Below are 27739 nucleotides of genomic sequence, written 5' to 3'. Positions count from 1 at the left end.
TGCCAGCTCACCCCTGATCCCATGTGACTTCACCTTTTGTCCTAGTCTACCATGAGGGACTTAGTCAATGTCCTTCCTGAAGTCCATATAGACAACATCCACTGCCCTACCTGCATCAATCATCTTAGTGGCCTCCTCAAAAAACTCTATCAAGTTGGTGAGACATGACCTTCCCTTCACAAAACCGTGCTGCCTCTCACTAATACGTCCATTTGCTTCCAAATGGGAGTAGATCCTGTCTCGAAGAATTCTCTCCAGTAATTTCCCTACCACTGAAGTAAGGCTCACCGGCCTGTAGTTCCCGGGATTATCCTTGCTATCCTTCTCAAACAGAGGAACAACATTGGCTATTCTCCAGTCCTCCGGGACATCCCCTGAAGACAGTGAGGATCCAAAGATTTCTGTCAAGGCCTCAGCAATTTCCTCTCCAGCCTCCTTCAGTATTCTGGGGTAGATCCCATCAGGCCCTGGGGACTTATCTACCTTAATATTTTTTAAGACGCCCAACACCTCGTCTTTTTGGATCTCAATGTGACCCAGGCTATCTACACATCCTTCTCCAGACTCAACATCTACCAATTTCTTCTCTTTGGTGAATACTGATGCAAAGTATTCATTTAGTACCTCGCCCATTTCCTCTGGCTCCACACACAGATTCCCTTGCCTATCCTTCAGTGGGCCAACCCTTTCCCTGGCTACCCTCTTGCTTATTATGTACGTGCAAAAAGCCTTGGGATTTTCCTTAACCCTATTTGCCAATGACTTTTTGTGACCCCTTCTAGCCCTCCTGACTCCTTACTTAAGTTCCTTCCTACTTTCCTTATATTCCACGCAGGCTTCGTCTGTTCCCAGCCTTTTAGCCCTGACAAATGCCTCCTTTTTCTTTTTGACGAGGCCTACAATATCTCTCGTCATCCAAGGTTCCCGAAAATTGCCGTATTTTCCTTCTTCCTCACTGGAACATGCCGGTCCTGAATTCCTTTCAACTGACACTTGAAAGCCTCCCACATGTCAGATGTTGATTTGCCCTCAAACATCCGCCCCCAATCTAGGTTCTTCAGTTCCCGCCTAATATTGTTATAATTAGCCTTCCCCCAATTTAGCACATTCATCCGCGGACCACTCTTATCCTTGTCCACCAGTACTTTAAAACTTACTGAATTGTGGTCACTGTTACCGAAATGCTCCCCTACTGAAACATCTGCCACCTGGCCGGTCTCATTCCCCAATACCAGCTCCAGTACTGCCCCGTCCCTAATTGGACTGTCTACATATTGTTTTAAGTAGCCCTCCTGGATGCTCCTTACAAGCTCCGCACCGTCTAAGCCCCTGGCACTAAGTGAGTCCCAGTCAATATTGGGGAAGTTGAAGTCTCCCATCACCACAACCCTGTTGTTTTTACTCTTTTCCACAATCTGTCTACCTATCTGCTCCTCTATCACCCGCTGGCTGTTGGGAGGCCTGTAGTAAACCTCCAACATTGTGACTGCACCCTTCTTATTCCTGATCTCTACCCAAATAGCCTCACTGCCCTCTGAGGTGTCCTCCCGCAGTACAGCTGTGATATTCTCCCGAACCAGTAGCGCAACTCCGCCTCCTCTTTTACATCCCCCTCTATCCCGCCTGAAACATCTAAATCCTGGAACGTTTAGCCGCCAATCCTGCCCTTCCCACAACCAGGTCTCTGTAATGGCAACAACATCATAGTTCCAAGTACTAATCCAAGCTCTAAGTTCATCTGCCTTACCCGTAATACTTCTTGCATTAAAACATATGCACTTCAGGCCACCAGACCCGCTGTGTTCAGCAACTTTTCCCTGTGTGCTCTGCCTCAGAGCCCCACTGTCCCTATTCCCTAGTTCTCCCTCAATGCTCTCACCTTCTGACCTATTGCTCCCGTGCCCACCCCCCTGCCATACTCATTTAAACCCTCCCGTGTGACACTAGCAAACCTCGCGGCCAGGATATTTATGCCTCTCCGGTTTAGATGCAACCCGTCCTTCTTATATAGGTCACACCTGCCCTGGAAGAGCTCCCAGTGGTCTAGATAACGGAAACCCTCCCTCCTACACCAGCTGTTTAGCCACGTGTTTAGCTGCTCTATCTTCCTATTTCTAGCCTCACTGGCTCGTGGCACAGGGAGTAATCCCGAGATTACAACCCTCGACGTCCTGTCTTTTATCTTTCTGCCTAGCTCCCTGAACTCCTGCTGCAGGACCTCATGCCCCTTCCTGCCTATGTCGTTAGTACCAATATGTACAACGACCTGTGCCTGTTTGCCCTCCCCCTTCAGGATGCCCTCTACCCGTTCGGAGACATCCTGGACCCTGGCACCAGGGAGGCAACATACTATCCTGGAGTCTCTTTCACGTCCACAGAAGCACCTATCTGTGCCCCTGACTATAATGTTCCCTATTACTATTGCTCTTCTGCGCCTTGACCCTCCCTTCTGAACATCAGAGCCAGCCGTGGTGCCAGTGCTCTGGCTGCTGCTGTTTTCTGAGGACCCGGGTTAGCACTGCTGCCTCACATCGCTGAGGACCCGCGTTCGCACTGCTGCCTCACGGCGCTGAGGACCCGGGTTAGTACTGCTGTCTCACAGTGCCAGGGATCCGGGTTAACACTGCTCCCTCACATCGCTGACGACCCGGGTTAACATTGCTGCGTCACAGCGCTGACGACCCGGGTTAGCACTGCTGCCTCACAGCATCAGGGACCCGGATTAGCACTGCTATCTCACAGTGACAGGGACCCGGGTTAACACTGCTGCCTCACAGCGCCAGCGATCCGGGTTAACACTGCTGTCTCACAGTGACAGGGACCTGGGTGAACACTGCTATCTCGCAGTGCCAGGGACCTGGTTTAACACTGCTGTCTCACAGTGCCAGGGACACGGGTTAACACTGCTGCCTCACAGCGCCAGGGACCCGAGTTAACGCTGCTGTCTCACAGAGCCAGGGACCCGGGTTAACACTGCTGTCTCACAGCGCCAGGGACCCGGGTTAACACTGCTGTCTCACACTGCCAGGGACCCGGGTTAACACTGCTGTCTCACAGTGCCAGGGACCCGGGTTAACACTGGTGTTTCACAGTGTCAGGGACCCGGGTTAACACTGCTGTCTCACAATGCCAGGGACCCGGATTAACACTGCTGTCTCACAGTGCCAGGGACCCGGGTTAACACTGCTGTCTCACAATGCCAGGGACATGGGTTAACACTGCTGTCTCACAGTGCCAGGGACCCGGGCTAACACTACTGTCTCACAGAGCGAGGGACCCAGGTTAACACTGCTGTCTCACAGTGCCAGCAACCCGGGTTAACACTGCTGCCTCATAGTGCCAGGGACCCGGGTTAACACTGCTGTCTCACAGTGCCAGGGTCCCGGGTTAACACTGCTGTCCCACAGCGCCAGGGACCCGGGTTCACACTACTGTCTCACAGAGCCAGGGACCCGGGTTAACACTGCTGCCTCACAGTGCCAGGGACCCGGGTTAGCACTGCTGTCTCACAGTGCCAGGGATCCGGGTTAGCACTGCTGCCTCACGGCGCTGAGGACTCGGGTTAACACTGCTGCCCCACAGCGCTGAGGACCCGGGTTAGCACTTCTGCCGCACAGCGCTGAGGACCCGAGTTAGCACTGCTGCCTCACAACGCTGAGGACCCGGGTTAACACTGCTGTCTCACAGCGCCAGGGACCCGGGTTAACATTGCTGCCTCACAGTGCCAGGGACCCGGGTTAACACTGCTGTCTCACAGTGCCAGGGACCCGGGTTAACACTGCTGCCTCACAGTGACAGGGACCCGGGTTAACACTGCTGCCTCATGGCGCTGAGGACCCGGGTTAACACTGCTGTCTCACAGTGCCAGGGACCTGGGTTAGCACTGCTGCCTCACAGTGCCAGGGACCCTGGTAAACACTGCTGTCTCACAGTGCCAGGGCCCCGGGTTAACACTGCTGTGTCACAGTGCCAGGGACCCGGGTTAACACTGCTGCCTCACGGCGCTGAGGACCCGGGTTAGCACTGCTGCCTCACAGCGCTGGGGACCCGGGTTAGCACTGCTGCCTCACAGCACTGAGGACCCGGGTTAACACAGCTGCCTCGCAGCGCTGAGGACCCGGGTTAACACTGCTGTCTCACAGCGCTGAGGACCCGGGTTAGCACTGCTGCCTCACGGCGCTGATGTCCTGGGTTAACAGTGCTGCCTCACGGCACTGAGGACCCGGGTTAGCACTGCTGCCTCACGGCGCTGAGGACACGGGTTAGCCCTGCTGCCTCACAGCGCTGCGGACCCGCGTTAGCACTGCTGCCTCACGGCGCTGAGGACCTGGATTAGATCCCGGCCCCCAGTGACTGTCCGTGTGGAGTTTGCACATTCTCCCCATGCCTGCATGGGCCTCAGCCCCAAAACCCAGAGATGTGCAGGCACGGTAGCACAGTGGTTAACATAAGAACATAAGAATGAGGAGCAGGAGTCGGCCATCTGGCCCCTCGAGCCTGCTCTGCCATTCAATGAGATCATGGCTGATCTTTTGTGGACTCAGCTCCACTTTCCGGCCCGAACCCCATCACCCTTAATCCCTTTATTCTTCAAAAAACTATCTATCTTTATCTTAAAAACATTTAATGAAGGAGCCTCAACTGCTTCACTGGGCAAGGAATTCCATAGATTCACAACCCTTTGGGTCAAGAAGTTCCTCCTAAACTCAGTCCTAAATCTACTTTGAATTTAAGAGCCGTGAGGTGATGATGCAGCTGTACAAAACTTTGGTAAGGCCACATTTGGAGTACTGTGTACAGTTCTGGTCGCCTCATTTTAGGAAGGATGTGGAAGCTTTGGAAAAGGTGCAAAGAAGATTTACCAGGATGTTGCCTGGAATGGAGAGTAGGTCTTACGAGGAAAGGTTGAGGGTGCTAGGCCTTTTCTCATTAGAACGGAGAAGGATGAGGGGCGACTTGATAGAGGTTTATAAGATGATCAGGGGAATAGATAGAGTAGACAGTCAGAGACTTTTTCCCCGGGTGGAACAAACCATTACAAGGGGTCATAAATTTAAGGTGGAAGATATAGGAGGGATATCAAAGGTAGGTTCTTTACCCATAGAGTGGTGGGGGCATGGAATGCACTGCCTGTGGAAGTAGTTGAGTCGGAAACATTAGGGACCTTCAAGCAGCTATTGGATAGATACATGGATTACGGTTAAATGATATAGTGTAGATTTATTTGTTCTCAAGGGCAGCACGGTAGCATTGTGGATAGCACAATTGCTTCACAGCTCCAGGGTCCCAGGTTCGATTCCGGCTTGGGTCACTGTCTGTGCGGAGTCTGCACGTCCTCCCCGTGTCTGCGTGGGTTTCCTCCGGGTGCTCCGGTTTCCTCCCACAATCCAAAGATGTGCGGGTTAGGTGAATTGGCCAATGATAAATTGCCCTTAATGTCCAAATTGCCCTTGGTGTTGGGTGGAGGTGTTGAGTTTGGGTGGGGTGCTCTTTCCGGGGGCCGGTGCAGACTCGGGGGGCCGAATGGCCTCCTTCTGCACTGTAAATTCAATGATAATCTATGATTAATCTAGGACAAAGGTTCGGCACAACATCGTGGGCCAAAGGGCCTGTTCTGTGCTGTATTTTCTCTGTACTTCCCCTTATTTTGTGGCTATGCCCCCTCATTCTGCTTTCACCCGCCCGTGGAAACAACCTGCCCGCATCTATCCTATCTATTCCATTCATAATTTTATATCTTTCTATAAGATCCCCCCTCATCCTTCTCAATTCCAACGAGTACAGTCCCAGTCTACTCAACCTCTCCTCGTAATCCAACCCCTTCAGCTCTGGGATTAACCTAGTGAATCTCCTCTGCACACCCTCCAGTGCCAGTACGTCCTTTCTCAAGTAAGGAGACCAAAACTGAACACAATACTCCAGGTGTGGCCTCACTAACACCTTAGACAATTGCAGCATAACCTCCCTAGTCTTAAACTCCATCCCTCTAGTAATGAAGGACAAAATTCCATTTGCCGTCTTAATCACCTGTTGCACCTGTAAACCAACTTTTTGCGACTCATGCACTAGCACACCCAGGTCTCTCTTCACAGCAGCATGTTTTAATATTTTATCATTTAAATAATAATCCCTTTTGCTGTTATGCCTACCAAAATGGATAACCTCACATTTGTCAACATTATATTCCATCTGCCAGACCCTAGCCCATTCACTTAGCCTATCCAAATCCCTCTGCAGACTTCCAGTATCCTCTGCACTTTTTGCTTTACCACTTATCTTTGTGTCGTCTGCAAACTTGGACACATTGCCCTTGGTCCCCAACTCCAAATGATCTATATAAATTGTGAACAGTTGTGGGCCCAACACTGATCCCTGAGGGACACCGCTAGCTACTGATTGCCAACCAGAGAAACACCCATTAATCCCCACTCTTTGCTTTCTATTAATTAACCAATTAACCAATCCATGCTTCTACTTTCCCTTTAATGCCATGCATCTTTATCTTATGCAGCAACCTTTTGTGTGGCACCTTGTCAAAGGCTTTCTGGAAATCCAGATATACCACATCCATTGGCTCCTCGTTATCTACCGCACTGGTAATGTCCTCAAAATATTCCACTAAATTAGTTAGGCATGACCTGCCCTTTATGGATCCATGCTGCGTCTCTCCAATGGGACAATTTCCATCCAGATGCCTCGCTATTTCTTCCTTGATGATAGATTCCAGCATCTTCCCTACTACCGAAGTTAAGCTCACTGGCCTCTAATTACCCGCTTTCTGCCTACCTCCTTTTTTAAACAGTGGTGTCACATTTGCTAATTTCCAATCCGCCAGGACCACCCCAGAGTCTAGTGAATTGATTTAGTGGCCATGACTGAAACATGGTTAAAGGATGGTCACGACTGGGAGTTAAATATCCGAGGGTATCAAACTTTTCGGAAGGACAGAGTGGATGGTAAGGGAGGTGGTGTAGCTCTGTTATTTAAGGATGACATCCGGGCAACAGTAAGGGATGACATCGGTGCTATGGACGATAAGGTTGAATCCATTTGGGTGGAAATTACTGTGACTTTGCAGCACCAGGGACCCGGGTTCGATTCCCTGCTGGGTCGCTGCCTGTGCGGAGTCTGCACGTTCTCCCCGTGTGTGCGTGGGTTTCCTCCGGGTGATCCGGTTTCCTCCCACAATCCAAAGACGTGCTGCTGGGTGGATTAGACATCCCTGAATTCCACCTCTGTGTACCTGAACAGGTGCCGGAATGTGGCGACGAGGGGATTTTCACAGTAACTTCATTGCAGCGTTAATGTAAGGCGACTTGTGACACTAATAAAGATTATTAGATTATTAGGGTAGGTGGATTGGCCACGCTAAATTGCCCTGAATTGGAAAACAAAATGAATTGGGCACTTTAAAAAAATACAAACAATATTTCTACTGGTTATCTGAAGCAGATTGGAAATGAGTGTGGTCCGAATCAACCTCATTCCTCACTCTGTGTTTAAGAAATGATGGAGAGAAAATGGTTTAAACAGGGCCGGGGAGAAAAGGCAATACAATATAGAAACAGAGAACAAAGTCCTGCTGCAAGCTTAAAGTGATCTCTTTTCCATTTAGATCAGACATTGATGCTTCCACCAGCCTGCAGAGTCCACTCCCGAACAGCACAGACTGACCTTCCGAGCAGGTAAGTAACTGAACTGCTTCTAATCCCCAATCACTGTTACAAAGGTCAAAGAGCCGGCTGGTCAGAGGTTAAAGTGTTGCCGGTTGACCAGGGGTTGCTGCAGAGGGAGTTTAGCTTTACTCTGGAGGGCAAAATCTCAATGATAGAAGTCTCAAGATGATATCTGATTGATACGCAATCAATACTCTTGAGTCCACGTGGAGTCACATCGATTCAGCTTTAATCAGATAGAACTGTACCCAGCAACGAAGTTACAGAAGTGAAGGCTGCTGGGATGGCATTGGTTCTTATACCCCGCCTCTCAGGGCGGGGCTATGTACATTGCCCAATGGTAGACCCCGCGGTCTAGCCAATGGTCATTCCTCTCTCTGGTACCGCAATATACCACACTGATAAAGCACGCTGGGTTAATTCAAACCAACAGGTTAAGTATGTGTCGTCTTTTAAAATTTTTCCTACTTCAAGACTGTGAAGAAAACAACTTTACAACTCTGTTTCGAAATAAATAACTTTGTCTTTATTGACCAAAGTCTGCATGCAGATGGCTACAGGTTAGAGAGAGAGAGAGCTGTTAAGGTAAACCTGCTCATTCTTTCTCAAGCTCGCAAAGACATGGAGAAAACGTTCAATATTTATACAAAAGCTGTATCATTTTACAAAAACAGACCTTGTTCAAAAATGTCAATACAGTCATAACTTCTGACCAAACATGTTGTCATGGAAAGACCCTGACTCGGCTTATTTGCAGTATTTTGTCGTTAGAGGGTTTAAGACGTGGTCCTATTTTGTTTTTCACCTCTGCCCTCATGATGCCTTGACGCAGATGGACCTAGGTCATGAGGAGGTCGTGTTACTAGGACATTCCTAGATCGTGGCTTTGTTATCAGGTTTTACTAAGGTCAGGCACTATTTTCCCTCTTCTGGCCTTGTATGATACGATTATGTGGATTCTTAGCTTTGTCTAGTTTGTCAGGGTCTGGTCTTGGCACTTAGCTGACACAGCTGTCTCACACTTGGTTACATAAGTTGACTATTTTTCCCATCATGCAATTGCTGAGTTTGTACACTTTCACATACGGTTGCAGCAACAGTTGATGAGATCAGTGCTGTTGGAGTATCTTAATTCATGAATGGAATGTGGGTTTCACTGGAGAGGACAGTATTTATTACTCATCCCTAATGGCCCTTGACATTATGGTGGTCAGCACCTTCTTGAACCATTGCCAGTCCATGGGGTTCAGGAACACACACAGTGCAAGTTGGAAAGGAGTTCCAGCATTTTGAAGGAACGGTGATGTGGTTCCAAGTCAAAATGTTGTGTAGTTTGGAGGAGAACCTGCAGGTGGCAGTGTTCCCATGTGTTCCCATGTCCTGAGTGGGAGAGGTTGGGGCGTTGGAAGGTGATGTTGAAGGAATCCTGCTCAGTGCTGTAGTGATGTGGTGCACACAAATCCCCAAAAGATACTTAATCCAATCACACACCACAAATTGGTGACAAAGTTATAGCTTGTAGAATAAAAGAGATAGTGGCAACATGAATACAAAATAAAGGAGAAAATGCTGGAATGCACAGGGGGCAGGATTCACCGTTTGCCAACGCCAACATCGTGAAACGTGATTTGTCGGAGAACAGCCTCTGACGCCAAAATCGGGGCAGGTGCCGGTTTGACGTCAAATCGGGATGCTCCGGCACCCCGGACATTGGGTAAATATGTTGCCGCGCTGGTGAAAGTACAGTAGGCATATCATTAGCGGGCCTGACACCTGATGCTCGGGGGGCCTCCACGATTCACCGCCTCGGATGGGCCGAGTTCCCGACGGGGTGGTTCACTTGTGCTTTCAAAAATTGTGAACCTGCCGTCCTGGCTGCTGAGCGAGAGAGGAGGTAGGAAATGGCGTGGAATGCGGGCTGCGGCGGGAGGGGGGCTGCCAGGGCCGGGGGAGGGGGGGGACAGGCCCAGCAGCCGGGCTGCCCCGCCACAGGACTGGGGCGGTGCCCAGGCACCGACCACCATTACATTAGCCAGCTTGCTGCGCACCCACCCACCCCGGCCCCTGAGGTTCTACACAGTGACACCGGCTGTGTGGGTGCGCCCACCCCCGCACCCCACCCCCCCGCCACAATGCGCCCACCGGCCCCAGAACACCCCGCCCACCACCTCCTTTGTCAGCGAGTCCCAGTAAGAGATTTAGCAGGATGTTGCCTGGTATGGAGGGCATTAGCTATGAGGAGCGATTGAATAAACTCGGTTTGTTCTCACTGGAACGAAGGAGGTTGAGGGGAGACCTGATAAGAGGTATACAAAATTATGAGGGGCATAGACAGAGTGGATAGTCAGAGGTTTTTCCCAAGGGTAGAGGGGTCAATTACGAGGGGGTATAGGTTTAAGGTGAGAGGGGCAAGGTTTAGAGTAGATGTACGAGGCACGTTTTTTACACAGAGGGTAGTGGGTGCCTGGAACTCGCTACCGGAGGGGGTGGTGGAAGCAGGGACGATAGGGACATTTAAGGGGTATCATGACAAATACATGAATAGGATGGGAACAGAGGGATACGGACCCAGGAAGTGTAGAAGATTGTAGTTTAGTTGGGCAGCATGGTCGGCACGGGCTTGGAGGGCCGAAGGGCCTGTTCCTGTGCTGTACATTTCTTTGTTCTTTGTTATTCTGGGGTAGATCCCATCAGGCCCTGGGGACTTATCTACCTTAATATTTTTCAAGACGCCCAACACCTCGTCTTTTTGGATCTCAATGTGACCCAGGCTACCTACACACCCTTCTCCAGACTCAACATCCACCAATTCTTTCTCTTTGGTGAATACTGATGCAAAGTATTCATTTAGTACCTCATGCATTTCCTCTGGCTCCACACATAGATTCCCTTGCCTATCCTTCAGTGGGCCAACCCTTTCCCTGGCTACCCTCTTGCTTTTTATGTACATGTAAAAAGCCTTGGGATTTTCCTTGACCCTATTTGCCAATGACCTTTCGTGACCCCTTTTAGCCCTCCTGACTCCTTGCTTAAGTTCCTTCCTACTTTCCTTATATTCCACACAGGCTTCGTCTGTTCCCAGCCTTCTAGCCCTGCCAAATGCCTCCTTTTTCTTTTTGACGAGGCCTACAATTTGTCTCGTTAACCAAGGTTCCTGAAATTTGCCGTATATATCCTTCTTCGGCACAGGAACATGCCGGTCCTGAATTCCTTTCAACTGACATTTGAAAGCCTCCCACATGTCAGATGTTGTTTTACCCTCAAACATTCGCCCCCTATCTAGATTCTTCAGTTCCTGCCTAATATTGTTATAATTAGCCTTCTCCCAATTTTGCACATTCGCTCTTATCCTTGTCCACCAGCACTTTAAAACTTACTGAATTATGGTCACTGTTACCGAAATGCTCCCCAACTGAAGCTTCTACCACTTCGCTGGGCTCATTCCCCAATACCAGGTCCAGTATAGCCCCTTCCCTAGTTGGAGTATCTACATATTGTTTTAATAAGCCCTCCTGGATGCTCCTTACAAACTCTGCCCCGTCCAAGCCCCTGGCACTAAATGAGCCCCAGTCAATATTGGGGAAGTTGAAGCCTCCCATCACAACAAACCTGTTGTTTTTACTCTTTTCCAAAATCTGTCTACCTATCTGCTCCTCTATCTCCCACTGGCTGTTGGGTGGTCTGTAGTAAACCCCCAACATTGTGACTGCACCCTTCTTATTCCTGATCCCTACCCATATAGCCTCGCTGCCCTCTGAGGTGTCCTCCCGTAGTACAGCTGTGATATCCTCCCTAACCAGTAGCGCAACTCCGCCTCCCCTTTTACATCCCCCTCTATCCCGCCTGAAACATCTAAATCCTGGAACGTTTAGCTGCCAATCCTGCCCTTCCCTCAACCAGGTCTCTGTAATGGCAACAACATCATAGTTCCAAGTACTAATCCAACCTCTACGTTCATCTGCCTTACCCGTAATACTTCTTGCATTAAAACATATGCACTTCAGGCCACCAGTCCTGCTGTTTTCAGCAACATCTCCCTGTCTGCTCTGCCTCAGAGCCCCACTGTCCCTATTCCTAGTTATCCCTCAATGCTCTCACCTTCTGACCTATTGCTCCGATACCCACCCCCTTGCTCCTAGTGGCCGTCAAGGTGATGGGCGCCCTGAACCTCTATGCCACGATGTCCTTGCAGCCACCGAGTAGGGACCTGTCCAGGATCTCACAGACCTCGGTGCACAGATGCACCCACGCCGTCATGGAGGCCCTATTTGCCCAGGAGGATCAATATATGCATTTCAGCGTTAACCGAGCCCTCCAGGATGCCCGGGCAATGGCATTCGCCGCTATCGCCGGGATGCCCTAGGTCCATGGGGCAATAGACAGGATGCATGTCACCCTCCGGGCACCGGCAGATAACAGGCCGCTCTACACAAACCGAAAGGGGCTGCATGAACGTCCATGAGCTGTGCATCCTGCACATCTGAGCTCGGCACTCGGGCAGTGTGCACAACTGCTTCATCCTAGCACAGGTGCCAGGGATGTGATCGAGCGGAGCTTCGGCCTCCTGAAGCTGCGGTTCAGGTGCCTGGACCGCTCTGGAGGGGCCCTCCAGTATGATGCTGAAAGGGTGGCCTGCATCGTGGTGGCCTGCTGCATCCTTCACAACATCGCGCAGCAGAGGGGCGACGTGCTGGAGGAGGATGAGGAGGAAGGGCAGGCCTCGTAAGGCGAGAAGAATGTGGGGGAGGGAGAGCAGGAAATGGGGGATGGGAGGCCACACAACGTCATCGCCAGGGCCAACGTGCACTGGATTCTCTGATCGCCTCCAGGTACACCAACTAGGAGGAAGTGGTGGAGGGTGTTAGCATCTAGTGCTGTTGAGTAAAGAGTCAAGAGATCTGCTCCTTTCCCCAAACACCTTTATTTTTCTTTGAACACACTCAGCACCAAACTCTATCATCACATCACATGCTCTTTACATATCGGTGCCAATTATTGGATCAATGAGGCATGTAATTGGAATGTTTCTTAACCCGTTCCTTAACGTCTTCCCTTCCTTGGAGAAAAAAATAATTTGGTGAAAACAAAATTTCAAGAAACTCAAATACACACGCAATTTCCCCCCTCTTTTTATTTTGAAAGGAGAAAAAAACAACAGTCACAGCAACAGGCGCCCTTCATTAACAATAACCAAAAGTTTCTGTCAACTAGCCCCTCTTTTCTTCAAACAGTTGGACAATTCATAGCTACTGTCGACCCTTTTAATTTTAGTTATCTCCCCTCTGTCCAACATCTGTTTCAAACTTGCGATGCCTATCCTTAGCCTTTTCTCATTGGCACTTTTTGTAGAGTGCACATTTTCCCACAGGGATTAATTGTCAATGTGACATTCAATGGGTATGTTACCCAAGTCCACAAATCCCAAAATGTCTTCCGCTTGCACCTTCCTCAGTTGTACAGACCTGCGGCGCTATGAGCTGCGGGCCCTGGGTCGGCAGTGACAGCCGGTCTGGTCCAGAGAACATTACAGCGCAGTACAGGCCCTTCGGCCCTCGATGTTGCGCCGACCTGTGAAACCACCCTAAAGCCCATCTACACTATTCCCTTATCGTCCATATGTCTATCCAATGACCATTTGAATGCCCTTAGTGTTGGCGAGTCCACTACTGTTGCAGGCAGGGCATTCTATGCCCTTACTACACTCTGAGTAAAGAACCTACCTCTGACATCTGCCTTATATCTATCTCCCCTCAATTTAAAGCTATGTCCCCTCGTGCGAGACATCACCATACATGGAAAAAGGCTCTCACTGTCCACCCTATCTAATCCTCTCATCATCTTGTATGCCTCAATTAAGTCACCTCTTAACCTTCTTCTCTAACGAAAACAGCCTCAAGTCCGTCAGCCTTTCCTCATAAGATCTTCCCTCCATACCAGGCAACATTCTGGTAAATCTCCTCTGCACCCTTTCCAATGCTTCCACATCCTTCCGATAATGCGGCGACCAGAATTGCACGCAATACTCCAAATGCGGCCGCACCAGAGTTTTGTACAGCTGCAACATGACCTCATGGCTCTGAAACTCAATCCCTCTACCAATAAAAGCTAACACACCGTACGCCTTCTTAACAACCCTCTCAACCTGGGTGGCAACTTTCAGGGATCTATGTACATGGACACCGAGATCTCTCTGCTCATCCACACGGCCAAGAATCTTACCATTAGCCCAGTACTCAGTCTTCCTGTTATTCCTTCCAAAATGAATCACCTCACACTTTTCTGCATTAAACTCCATTTGCCACCTCTCAGCCCAGCGCTGCAGCTTATCTATGTCCCTCTGTAACTTGTAACATCCTTCCGCACTGTCCACAACTCCACCGACTTTAGTGTCATCTGCAAATTTACTCACCCATCCTTCTACGCCCTCCTCCAGGTCATTTATAAAAACGACAAACAGCAGTGGCCCCAAAAGAGATCCTTGTGGTACACCACTAGTAACTGGACTCCAGTCTGAACATTTCCCATCAACCACCACCCTTTGTCTTCTTCCAGCTAGCCAATTTCTGATCCAAACTGCTAAATCACCCTGAATCCCATGCCTCCGTATTTTCTGTAGTAGCCTACCGTGGGGAACCTTATCAAATGCTTTACTTAAATCCATATACACCACATCAACTGCTTTCCCCTCATCCACCTGTTTGGTCACCTTCTCAAAGAACTCAATAAGGTTTGTGAGGCACGACCTACCATTCACAAAACCGTGTTGACTATCTCTGACCAAATTATTCCTTTCCAGATGATTATACATCCCATCTCTTATAAACCTTTCCAAGATTTTGCCCACAACAGAAGTAAGGCTCACTAGTCTATAGTTACCTGGGTTGTCTCTACTCCCTTTCTTGAACAAGGGGGCAACATTTGCTATCCTCCAGTCGAATGGCACTATTCCTGTAGACAAAGATGACTTAAAGATCAAAGCCAAAGGCTCAGTAATCTCCTCCCTAACTTCCCCCAGAATCCTAGGATAAATCCCATCCGGCCCAGGGGATTTATCTATTTTCACACTTTCCAGAATTGCTAACACCTCCTCCTGATGAACCTCAAGCCCTTCTAGTCCAGTAGCCTGAATCTCAGTATTCTCTGCGACAACATTGTCTTTTTCCTGTGTGAATACTGACGAATAATATTCATTTAGCACCTCTCCTATCTCCTCGGACTCCAAGCACAACTTCCCACGACTGCCCTTGACTGGCCCTACTCTTACCCTAGTCATTCCTTTATTCCTGACATATCTAGAGAAAGCTTTAGGGTTATCCTTGATCCTACCTGCCACAGACTTCTCATGTCCCCTCCTGGCTCTTCTTAGCTCTCTCTTTAGGTCCTTCCTAGCTAACTTGTAACTATCGAGCGCCCTAACTGAACCTTCATGTCTCATCTTTACATAAGCCTCTTTCTTCCTCTTGACAAGTGTTTTGGCTGCTTTAGTAAATCACAGTTTCCTTGCTCGACCACTTCCTCCCTGCCTGACAGGTACATACTTATCAAAGACATGCAGTAGCTGTTCCTTGAACAAGCTCCACATTTCCATTGTGCCCATCCCCTGAAGTTCTCCTCTCCATCCGATGCATCCTAAGTCTTGCCTCACCGCATCATAATTGCCTTTCCCCCAGATTTTGTTTAAGAAGGGTAGCAAAGATAATACAGGGAACTACAGGCCGGTGAGCCTTACGTCAGTGGTAGGGAAATTACTGGAGAGAATTCTTCGAGACAGGATCTACTCCCATTTGGAAGCAAATGGACATATTAGTGAGAGGCAGCATGGTTTTGTGAAGGGGAGGTTGTGTCTCACTAACGTGATAGAGTTTTTCAAAGAGGTCACAAAGATGATTGATGCAGGTAGGGCAGTGGATGTTGTCTATATGGACTTCAGTAAGGCCTTTGACAAGGTCCCTCATGGTAGACTGGCACAAAAGGTGAAGTCACATGGGATCAGGGGTGAGCTGGCAAGATGGATACAGAACTGGCTAGGTCATAGAAGGCAGAGAGTAGCAATGGAAGGGTGCTTTTCTAATTGGAGGGCTTTAACTAGTGGTGTTCCGCAGAGATCAGTGCTGGGACCTGTGCTGTTCGTAGTATATATGAATAATTTGGAGGAAAATGTAACTGGTCTGATTAGTAAGTTTGCAGACGACACAAAGGTTGGTGGAATTGCAGATAACGATGAAGACTGTCAGAGGATACAGCAGGATTTAGATCGTTTGGAGACTTGGGCGGAGAGATGGCAGATGGAGTTTAATCCAGACAAATGTGAGGTAATGCATTTTGGAAGGTCTAATGCAGGTAGGGAATATACTGTGAATGGTGGAACCCTCAAGAGTATTGAAAGTCAGAGAGATCTAGGTGTACACGTCCACAGGTCACTGAAAGCATACAAAATGATCAGGGGGTTGGATAGGGTGGACAGTGAGAGCCTTCTCCCGCGGATGGAAATGGCTGGCACGAGGGGACATAGCTTTAAACTGAGGGGTAATAGATATAGGACAGAGGTCAGAGGTAGGTTCTTTACGCAAAGAGTAGTGAGGCCGTGGAATGCCCTACCTGCTACAGTAGTGAACTCACCAACATTGAGGGCATTTAAAAGTTTATTGGATAAACATATGGATGATAATGGCATAGTGTACGTTAGATGCTTTTGTTTCGGTGCAACATCGTGGACCGAAGGGCCTGTATTGCGCTGTATTGTTCTATGTTCTATGTTCTAAAGGGGCAACACAGGTGGAGAAGGTAGTCAAGAAGGCATACGGCATGCTTGCCTTCATTGGCCGGGGCATTAAGTATAAGAATTGGCAAGTCATGTTGCAGCTGTGTAGAACCTTAGTTAGGCCACACTTGGAGTATAGTGTTCAATTCTGGTCACCACACTATCAGAAGGATGTGGAGGCTTTAGAGAGGGTGCAGAAGAGATTTACCAGGATGTTGCCTGGTATGGAGGGCATTAGCTATGAGGAGCGGTTGAATAAACTCGGTTGATTCTCACTGGAACGGCGGAGGTTGAGGGGCGACCTGATATATGTCTACAAAATTATGAAGGGCATAGACAGAGTGGATAGTCTTTTCCCCAGGGTAGAACATGTGGTGTTGGGTGTTCTGACACACAGATGAGCCAAACGGTTGTATATGGTACAATGCTATTTTATTTAAACTTACTATGTACAGTTTTGTCTTGATACTCTGCACGTGGGGATTCCCTGTTTGTGATTTTGTAACAGCTCTTCTCCGTGTCTTTGTCCCCAGACCTACTGACCACCAGGTGTCGTGCTCGTGCTTTTTATGTGGTTGGTGTTCTTGTCTGTGATTGGTTGTGGTGTTGTGTGCTCTGATTTGCCTGTTGGTGTGTCCATCATGATGTGTGTGTTTGAATATCATGACATCCCCCCTTTTTACAAAGATATGTGCCTACGTGGTAATAAATATGATCGCGTCGTGAGTGCATCTAAGAGTGTGTGTGTGTCGTGTACAGCATGTGCATATGACGGAACTATTTACATGGGGCGATGTCGGGTGCGTCACATGAACCAAGTTGTACCATAACAGAACATGAATGCGAACGAGAAAAAAAAACTTGAACAGTTGTCCAGTCAGACGATATCTGGAACGATAAACAACAACAGGTTATCATACAGAATTGTGTAACTTGTTAGACATATGAACGGTATTATAAGTCCAGTCTAATGGGCTTGTGACGAGTTCGGGTTGACCGCCTCAAGGGTGGATCAAGAACCACCGGCTGCTGTGCAGGCATGGCCATGGGTGGCGATGGAAAGGGCGTGATGTGCGGCAGCTCCACAAAGTCATCCTCGGAAGCCTGTTGAGGATCTGGCGTGTGCGTACTGTGTGGCTGTGAGCGTGGAAGTCGGCGAAGGGCGCGCCGATTGCGGCGACGCACTGAACCATCCGGCATGCGAACCAGGAACGAGCGGGGAGCCACACATCGGAGGACTTCGGCCGGTGCTGACCAGCCACCATACGGTTGATGGACGCGTACTTTGTCTTCGGAGGACAGGGGGGGCAGGTCCGTCGCTCGTGTGTCGTACCGACTTTTCTGGCGATCACGCTGCATTTGCATGTTCCGAAGAACCGTCTCATGGTCTGTTGTTGGTGCCAGGATGGAAGGTACCGTCGTCCTGAGGGAGCGACCCATTAGTAGCTGCGCTGGCGAGAGACCCGTGGATAGCGGGGCCGATCGATAGGCCAGCAAGGCGAGGTTAAAGTCCGATCCGGCAGCAGCCGCCTTGCACAGGAGCCGCTTGGCGATGTGGACGCCCTTTTCAGCCTTCCCGTTCGATTGTGGATGTCGAGGGCTGGATGTCACATGAGTGAAACCATATGCTGCGGCAAAGGACGACCATTCACGGCTGGCGAAACAGGGTCCATTGTCTGACATGACAGTCCTTGGAATGCCATGGCGAGCAAATGTTTCCTTGCAGGCCCCAATGACTGCGGACGACGTCAGATCATGGAGAGGCATGACTTCCGGGTAGTTTGAGAAGTAGTCTATAATAACGATGTAATCTCTGCCGAGCGCGTGAAATTGGTCAACACCCACCTTCGCCCAGGGGGACGTCACCATCTCGTGTGGTAGAAGCGTCTCCGGAGGATGCGCCGGCTGAAACCTCTGACAGGTTGTGCAGTTGAGCACCATGTTGGCTATGTCTTCATTAATACCCGGCCAATATACCGCCTCTCGGGCCCTTCGTCTGCATTTTTCGACGCCCAAGTGGCCTTCGTGTAGTTGATGAAGAATCATCTGGCGCATGCTGTGCGGAATAACGATCCTGTCTAATTTCATAAGGACCCCGTCTATGTTGGTAAGGTCATCTCGCACATTATAAAACTGGGGGCACTGCCCTTTGAGCCACCCTTCCGTCATGTGGCGCATCACTCGCTGCAGAAGGGGGTCAGTCGCCGTCTCTGCGCGTATGTGGGCCAGACTAGGATCATCAGCTGGCAGATTTGCTGCTGTCAGAGTCACGTGTGCCTCAATTTGCCGCACGAACCCCTCCGCATCTGGTGGTGTGCTCACTGCTCGGGAGAGAGTGTCCGCCACGATGAGATCCTTCCCCGGAGTGTAGATCAGTTCGAAATCATACCTCCTGAGTTTAAGTAAGATGCGCTGGAGGCGAGGGGTCATGTCGTTCAGGTCTTTGTTAATGATGTTGACCAGGGGGCGGTGGTCAGTTTCAACCGTAAATCGTGGCAGGCCATACACATAGTCGTGGAACTTGTCCAGTCCAGTTAACAAGCCCAGGCATTCTTTTTCTATTTGCGCGTAGCGCTGTTCGGTAGGGGTCATGGCTCGTGAAGCATATGCAACCGGGGCCCATGACGACGTGCTGTCTTTTTGCAGGAGTACCGCTCCAATACCAGATTGGCTGGCGTCTGTTGAGATCTTTGTAGGGCGAGTCGTGTTAAAGAACGCCAGCACTGGTGCCGTGACCAGTTTGTGCTTGAGCTCCTCCCATTCCCGCTGATGCGATTGGTGCCAGTTGAATTCTGTCGATTTTTTTACAAGATGGCGCATATTCGTTGTATGAGAAGCCAGGTTGGGAATGAACTTCCCAAGGAAGTTGACCATGCCCAGGAATCTTAGGACAGCCTTCTTGTCAGCCGGCCGTGGCATGGCTGTGATGGCGCTAACTTTGTCTGCATCGGGACGGACCCCTGACCGTGAGATGTGGTCCCCGAGGAATTTCAGCTCCGTCTGGCCGAAGGCACACTTCGCACGGTTGAGACGCAGGCCATTTTGTCGTATGCGGGTGAAGACGCGTCGTAGACGATGCATGTGTTCCTGCGGAGTGGTGGACCAAATGATGATATCGTCCACATATATCGTACCCCTTCGATGCCTTCCATCATCTGCTCCATAATGCGGTGGAAAACTTCAGATGCTGAAATGATGCCGAATGGCATCCGGTTGTAGCAGAATCTGCCAAAAGGGGTGTTGAATGTGCATAGTCTTCGGCTGGCCGGGTCCAATTGGATCTGCCAAAATCCTTTGAACGCATCCAATTTGGTGAATATTTTGGCTTGCGCCATCTCGCTGGTGAGGTCCTCTCGTTTCGGGATGGGATAGTGTTCCCGCATGATGTTGTTATTCAGATCTTTAGGATCTATACATATGCGGAGCTCGCCAGAGGGCTTCTTTACACAGACCATGGAGCTGACCCATGGCGTGGACTCCGTGACCCTGGATAGGACCCCTTTGTCCTGAAGATCCTGCAGTTGTAACTTGAGGCGGTCTTTGAGTGGCGCAGGAACCCTGCGAGGTGCGTGAACGACAGGGATGGCGTCCGGTTTGAGTCGAATCTTGTACGTGTATGGCAATGTCCCCATGCCTTCAAAAACCTCCTGGTTGTGAGCAAGGAGGGAATGGAGATTTGCGTGGAACTCAGCATCCGGGAAGTCGGATATCTCATCTGGAGAGAGAGACATAATGCGCTGTACCAGGTGAAGGACCTTACACGCCTGTGCGCCCAGTAACGAGTCTTTTGATGAGCCGACAACTTCGAAGGGGAGTGTGGCCATGTGAATCTTGTGAGTTATCTGTAGCTGGCAAGATCCTATGGACGGGATGACGTTCCCGTTATAGTCAACCATCTTGAGCCGGGATGGCGTGATGGGTGGTTTGACCTTCATGGCCTGGACTGCAGAATATGCAATCAGGTTGGCGGATGCGCCGGTGTCCAGACGGAAGGTGACGCGCGATCGGTTGACCGTCAGGGTGGCACACCACTCATCGGCTGGATTGATGGCATTGACCTTGTTGACATCGATGACGGAAACGGGGAAGGCATCCTGGTCATCTGCATCACTTAACTGGAAGTCTTGATGCGTGGGCTGGACGGTCCTGACTTGTCTGCGAGATTGTCGGGGATGTGCAGGATCCATGGGTTGAGCCGAACGACAGTGGGCAGCGTAGTGGCCCATCTTGCCACATCTGAGGCACTGTCGGTTTTTTGCAGGACATTGCCCTTTTAAATGTACAGCTCCACAATTGCCGCACGTCATGACGTCACGGCGTTCGTTGCGCCACTGCGCATGCGCAGTGCGATCTTGCGGTGCGTGCGCCTGCGCAGTGCGTCCCTCGATGTGGCCGTTATTTTTGGCGCGCACCAGCGCGGGAGACCGCGAAAAGCGCGGGAAGCGGCCGCTGTCGTCCGGGCCGTGGGTCGGGAAGTAATCGACGGCCTGGATGCGTTCGGCGTCGTGGGCAGCCTGGCTTGCTGATTCGACGGCTGGGGACCCCCTCCGTGCCAACTCGGACGCCTGAAATCGGGCAAAACGGCAGGTAGCATTTTCGTGGAGGACACAGGCTTCCACAGCAGACGCTAAGGTGAGGCTTTTTATTTTAAGAAGCTGCTGGCGTAGGCCACTAGAGGCAACGCCAAAAACAATCTGGTCCCTGATCATGGACTCTGTGGTGGTGCCGTAACCGCAGGACTGCGCTAGAATCCGGAGGTGCGTCAAAAAGGGTTGAAAAAGCTCCTCCTTACCTTGCAGGCGTTGCTGAAAGAGGTATCTTTCAAAACTTTCATTTACTTCAACTTTAAAGTGCTGGTCCAGTTTGAGGATGACCGTGTCATATTTGGATTGGTTTTCGCCTTCTTCGAACACCAGTGAGTTGAAGACGTCGAGGGCGTGCTGACCTGCGAAGAAGAGGAGCATTGCAATCTTCGTTTCATCCGAGGCACTCTGTTTTTCGTTGGCACGGATGTACAGGTCAAATCGCTGCCTGAAGAGCTTCCAAATGGTACCTAGGTTCCCCGCGACTTGCAACGGCTGCGGTTTGTCGGTGCGGTCCATGTCCAGAATGGCAGGTTAGTTGGCAGGTATCGATCCACTCCTGTACCATGTGGTGTTGGGTGTTCTGACACACAGATGAGCCAACACGGTTGTATATGGTACAACGCTATTTTATTTAAACTTACTATGTACAGTTTTGTCTTGATACTCTGCACGTGGGGATTCCCTGTTTGTGATTTTGTAACAGCTCTTCTCCGTGTCTTTGTCCCCAGACCTACTGACCACCAGGTGTCGTGCTCGTGCTTTTTATGTGGTTGGTGTTCTTGTGTGTGATTGATTGTGGTGTTGTGTGCTCTGATTTGCCTGTTGGTGTGTCCATCATGATGTGTGTGTTTGAATATCATGACAGAACATAGAACATAGAACAATACAGCGCAGTACAGGCCCTTCGGCCCACGATGTTGCACCAAAACAAAAGCCATCTAACCTACACTATGCCATTATCATCCATATGTTTTTCCAATAAACTTTTAAATGCCCTCAATGTTGGCGAGTTCACTACTGTAGCAGGTAGGGCATTCCACGGCCTCACTACTTTTTGCGTAAAGAACCTACCTCTGACCTCTGTCCTATATCTATTACCCCTCAGTTTAAAGCTATGTCCCCTCGTGCCAGCCATTTCCATCCGCGGGAGAAGGCTCTCACTGTCCACCCTATCCAACCCCCTGATCATTTTGTATGCCTCTATTAAGTCTCCTCTTAACCTTCTTCTCTCCAACGAAAACAACCTCAAGTCCATCAATCTTTCCTCATAAGACTTTCCCTCCATACCAGGCAACATCCTGGTAAATCTCCTCTGCACCCGCTCCAAAGCCTCCACGTCCTTCCTATAATGCGGTGACCAGAACTGTACGCAATACTCCAAATGCGGCCGTACCAGAGTTCTGTACAGCTGCAACATGACCTCCTGACTCCGGAACTCAATCCCTCTACCAATAAAGGCTAACACTTCATAGGCCTTCTTCACAACCCTCTCAACCTGGGTGGCAACTTTCAGGGATCTATGTACATGGACACCTAGACCCCTCTGCTCATCCACACTTTCAAGAACTTTACCATTAGCCAAATATTCCGCATTCCTGTTATTCCTTCCAAAGTGAATCACCTCACACTTCTCTACATTAAACTCCATTTGCCACCTCTCAGCCCAGCTCTGCAGCTTATCTATATCCCTCTGTAACCTGCTACATCCTTCCACACTATCGACAACACCACCGACTTTAGTATCGTCTGCAAATTTACTCACCCACCCTTCTGCGCCTTCCTCTAGGTCCTTGATAAAAATGACAAACAACAACGGCCCCAGAACAGATCCTTGTGGTACTCCACTTGTGACTGAACTCCATTCTGAACATTTCCCATCAACCACCACCCTCTGTCTTCTTTCAGCTAGCCAATTTCTGATCCACATTTCTAAATCACCCTCAATCCCCAGCCTCCGTATTTTCTGCAATAGCCTACCGTGGGGAACCTTATCAAACGCTTTGCTGAAATCCATATACACCGCATCAACTGCTCTACCCTCGTCTACCTGTTCAGTCACCTTCTCAAAGAACTCAATAAGGTTTGTGAGACATGACCTACCCTTCACAAAGCCATGCTGACTATCCCTGATCATATTATTCCTATCTAGATGATTATAAATCTTGTCTCTTATAATCCCCTCCAAGACTTTACCCACTACAGACGTGAGGCTCACCGGTCTATAGTTGCCGGGGTTGTCTCTGCTCCCCTTTTTGAACAAAGAGACCACATTTGCTATCCTCCAGTCCTATGGCACTATTCCTGTAGCCAATGATGACATAAAAATCAAAGCCAAAGGTCCAGCAATCTCTTCCCTGGCCTCCCAGAGAATCTTAGGATAAATCCCATCAGGTCCCGGGGACTTATCTATTTTCAGCCTGTCCAGAATTGCCAACACCTCTTCCCTACGTACCTCAATGCCATCTATTCTATTAGCCTGGGGCTTAGCATTCTCCTCCACAACATTATCTTTTTCCTGAGTGAATACTGACGAAAAATATTCCTTTAGTATCTCGCCTATCTCTTCAGACTCCACACACAACTTCCTATCCCTGTCCTTGACTGGTCCTACTCTTTCCCTAGTCATTCGCTTATTCCTGACATACCGATAGAAAGCTTTTGGATTTTCCTTGATCCTTCCTGCCAAATACTTCTCATGTCCCTTCCTTGCTCGTCTTAGCTCTCTCTTTAGATCCTTCCTCGCTACCTTGTAACTATCCATCGCCCCAACTGAAACTTCACACCTCATCTTCACATAGGCCTCCTTCTTCCTCTTAACAAGAGATTCCACTTCTTTGGTGAACCACGGTTCCCTCGCTCGACGCCTTCCTCCCTGCCTGACCGGTACATACTTATCAAGAACACGCAGTAGCTGATCCTTGAACAAGCTCCACTTATCCAGTATGCCCAACACTTGCAGCCTACTTCTCCACCTTATCCCCCCCAAGTCACGTCTAATGGCATCATAATTGCCCTTCCCCCAGCTGTAACTCTTGCCCTGCGGTGTATACTTATCCCTTTCCATCATTAACGTAAACGTCACCGAATTGTGGTCGCTGTCCCCAAAGTGCTCTCCTACCTCCAAATCCAACACCTGGCCTGGTTCATTACCCAAAACAAAATCCAACGTGGCCTCGCATATTGTCAATATGTCAGCATATTGTGTCAGGAAACCCTCCTGCACACACTGTACAAAAAACGACCCATCTAATGTACTCGAACGATATCTTTTCCAGTCAATATTTGGAAAGTTAAAGTCTCCCATAATAACTACCCTGTTACTTTCGCTCTTATCCAGGATCATCCTCGCCATCCTTTCCTCTACATCCCTAGAACTATTTGGAGGCCTATAGAATACTCCCAACAGGGTGACCTCTCCTTTCCTGTTTCTAACTTCAGCCAATACTACCTCGGAAGAAGAGTCCCCATCTAGCATCCTCTCGGCCACTGTAATACTGCTCTTGACTAGCAGCGCCACACCTCCCCCTCTTTTGCCTCCTTCTCCGAGCTTACTAAAACACCTAAACCCCGGAACCTGCAACATCCATTCCTGTCCCTGCTCTATCCATGTCTCCGAAATGGCCACAACATCGAAGTCTGAGGTACCAACCCATGCTGCCAGTTCCCCTACCTTATTTCGTATACTCCTGGCATTGAAGTAGACACACTTCAAACCACCTACCTGAACACTGGCCCCCTCCTGCGACGTCAAATCTGTGCTCCTGACCTCTATACTCTCATTCTCCCTTACCCTAAAACTACAATCCAGGTTCCCATGCCCCTGCTGCATTAATTTAAACCCCCCCAAAGAGCACTAACAAATCTCCCCCCCAGGATATTTGTGCCCCTCAGGTTCAGATGTAGACCATCCTGTCTGGAGAGGTCCCACCTTCCCCAGAAAGAGCCCCAGTTATCCAGAAATCTGAATCCCTTCCGCCTGCATCATCCCTGTAGCCACGTGTTTAATTGCTCTCTCTCCCTATTTCTCATCTCACTATCACGTGGCACGGGCAACAACCCAGAGATAACAACTCTGTTTGTTCTAGTTCTGAGCTTCCATCCTAGCTCCCTGAAAGCCTGCCTGACATCCTTGTCCCCTTTCCTACCTATGTCGTTAGTGCCAATGTGGACCACGACTTGGGGCTGCTCCCCCTCCCCCTTAAGGACCCGGAAAACACGATCCAAGACATCACGTACCCTTGCACCTGGGAGGCAACATACCAAACGTGAGTCTCTCACGCTCCCACAAAATCTCCTATCTGTGCCCCTGACTATCGAGTCCCCAATTACTAATGCTCTGCTCCTCTCCCCTTCCCTTCTGAGCAACAGGGACAGACTCCGTGCCAGAGGCCCGTACCCCATGGCTTACCCCTGGTAAGTCCCCCCCCCCCCCCCACAAGTATCCAAAGCGGTATACTTGTTTCTCAGGGGAACGACCGCAGGGGATTACTGCACTGACTGCTTCTTCCCAGTCCCTCTTACCCAGTTACCCATCTATCTCCAATCTTTGGTGTAACTAATTCCCTGAAGCTGCTATCTATGACCCCCTCTGCCTCCCGAATGATCCGAAGTTCTTCCAACTCCAGCTCCAGTTCCCTAACTCGGTCTTGGAGGAGCTGGAGATGGCAGCACTTCCTGCAGGTAAAATCAGCAGGGACACTAACGGCATCCCTCACCTCAAACATCCTGCAGGAGGAACATTGCACTCCCTTCCCTGCCATCCCTCTAACTTTCTACCAAGATCTGGCTAACAACTAAATTAAATTTTTTAATAAAAAAATAATAATACTAATAAAATATGGTACTTACCTCACACCAATGGGTTTTATTATTAGGTTGGAGGAGGAGGGCGGGTGGGAGACACTACACGTGCAGTGTCTCGGGTTTCCTCTCCACCAGAATTTATTGGTGAGGGTCTTCCCAGACGTCCGCGGGTCGACTTCCTGATCCTGCCTTAAACACTAAAATTTAAAAAAAAAACAGCAAAGAAGGGGTCAATTACTAGGGGGCATAGGTTTAAGGTGAGAGGGGCAAGGATCAGAGTAGATGTACGAGGCAAGTTTTTTACACAGAGGGTAGTGGGTGCCTGGAACTCGCTACCGGAGGAGGTGGTGGAAGCAGGGACGATAGTGACATTTAAGGGGCATCTTGACAAATATGTGAATAGGATGGGAATAGAAGGATACGGACCCAGGAAGTGTAGAAGATTGTAGTTTAGTCGGGCAGCATGGTCGGCACGGGCTTGGAGGGCCGAAGGGCCTGTTCCTGTGCTGTACATTTCTTTGTTCTTTGTTCTTTTGAGTGGGCCATCCCCACTTGGGACTGCACCATATCTCTCTACAACTGTGCCATCACCCTGAGGGTCTGTGCTACATCAACCAGTGACTGGGCCACCTCGCCCAGTGTCTGCACCAAGCTGGTCATCGCCTGGGCAATGCCACCGACATTCCCAGCCATTGCCTGCTGTGACTGGGCCACGCTGAGGAGCGCCGCTGCATTGTCCAGGTGGCTCTGGCACATGGCTGCCTGTCAGAGGATAGCCCAGTCCTGGGCCTCGGCCCCCGCCTGCACAGAATATCCCAGGTCCTGGACATGCTGGTCCATAACCGAAACCAACACCCCCCAATGCCTCCACCATGGACGCCACCTGTGCGACGCCACCACGTGGCACGCATGGCTAGCACCATTCCCTGCTCCTGCACGTGGTAGGACTCCTCCACCTGTGCCCACAAGTGCTGGAAGCTGGCCGTCATCCCTGCCCTTAGTCCCTGGGTCTCTGACTGCATCTGCTCTGTGGCTGGGACAGGATGTTCCAGGAGCCTGGGGCCTGTCTGGATGGCAGCCAGTTCCTGGGCCCGGCCTGCCCCCCAACCGTCTGGCCCCTTGGCTGCTCCTACCTCCACCTGCTGTACTGAATGAGATGTGTGATGTGCACCAGATACTGTCCCAGGAGCCTCTTCACTAATGTGCCCAATAGTCTCTGGGATGGTGGAAGGTGTAGGAGACAGCAGTGACGGAAAGCCGGTGTTATCCTCCGACCCGAGCTCCGGGGTGTCCTTAGTCTCCGGCGGAGGGCTGGTGTCCGGGCTGCTTCCCCCATCAGTGCTCGGCTGTCTGGGGGCACACAGGCTCTGGCACTGGCTGGGGGCGGGGACTCCGGATGGACCCGCTCCATATCGTGATCCGCGGTCCCAGCGGTCGGGAGTCTGGCGTGTCAGCTGCGGATAGTGTCCTGTGCCACCACACTCAGCCGAGAACCGTGCCACTGGCCGGCACTCAAAGTGCCGAGAAACACAACGCGACTCGCTTTGAATAATAATAATCGCTTATTGTCACAAGTAGGCTTCAATGAAGTAACTGTGGAAAGCCCCTAGTCACCACATTCTGCCACCTGTTCGGGGAGGCCAGTACGGGAATTGAACACTCGCTGCTGGCCTTGTTCTGCATTACAAGCCAGCTGTTTAGCCCACCATAGAAAGCATCCTATCGGGCTGCATCACAGCCTGGTATGGTTACTGCTCGGCCCAGGACCGCAAGAAACTTCAGAGAGTCGTGAACACCGCCCAGTCCATCACACAAACCTGCCTCCCATCCATTGACTCCATCTAGACCTCCCGCTGCCTGGGGAAAGCGGGCAGCATAATCAAAGATCCCTCCCACCCGGCTTACTCACTCTT

The 27739-nt window shown here is 50.2% G+C and overlaps 1 protein-coding gene across 1 annotated transcript in view; it reads left to right on the top strand.

The window, feature by feature from the left end:
- Nucleotides 1-27739, top strand: part of LOC140409647 (disintegrin and metalloproteinase domain-containing protein 12-like) — a 1449600-nt gene that overhangs the window by 1367523 nt on the left and 54338 nt on the right. Inside the window, exon 20 of the mRNA XM_072497981.1 lies at nt 7616-7685. Within this exon, the coding sequence (XP_072354082.1) occupies nt 7616-7673 (58 nt within the window). The 3' untranslated portion in view covers nt 7674-7685. The remainder of the gene's footprint in view (nt 1-7615; nt 7686-27739) is intronic.

This window comes from Scyliorhinus torazame, chromosome 3, assembly GCF_047496885.1.
Source record: "Scyliorhinus torazame isolate Kashiwa2021f chromosome 3, sScyTor2.1, whole genome shotgun sequence".
Lineage (NCBI taxonomy): Eukaryota > Metazoa > Chordata > Chondrichthyes > Carcharhiniformes > Scyliorhinidae > Scyliorhinus > Scyliorhinus torazame.
Note: the sequence above shows the minus strand (reverse complement) of the source record. Positions and strands in the feature narration are given on the sequence as shown.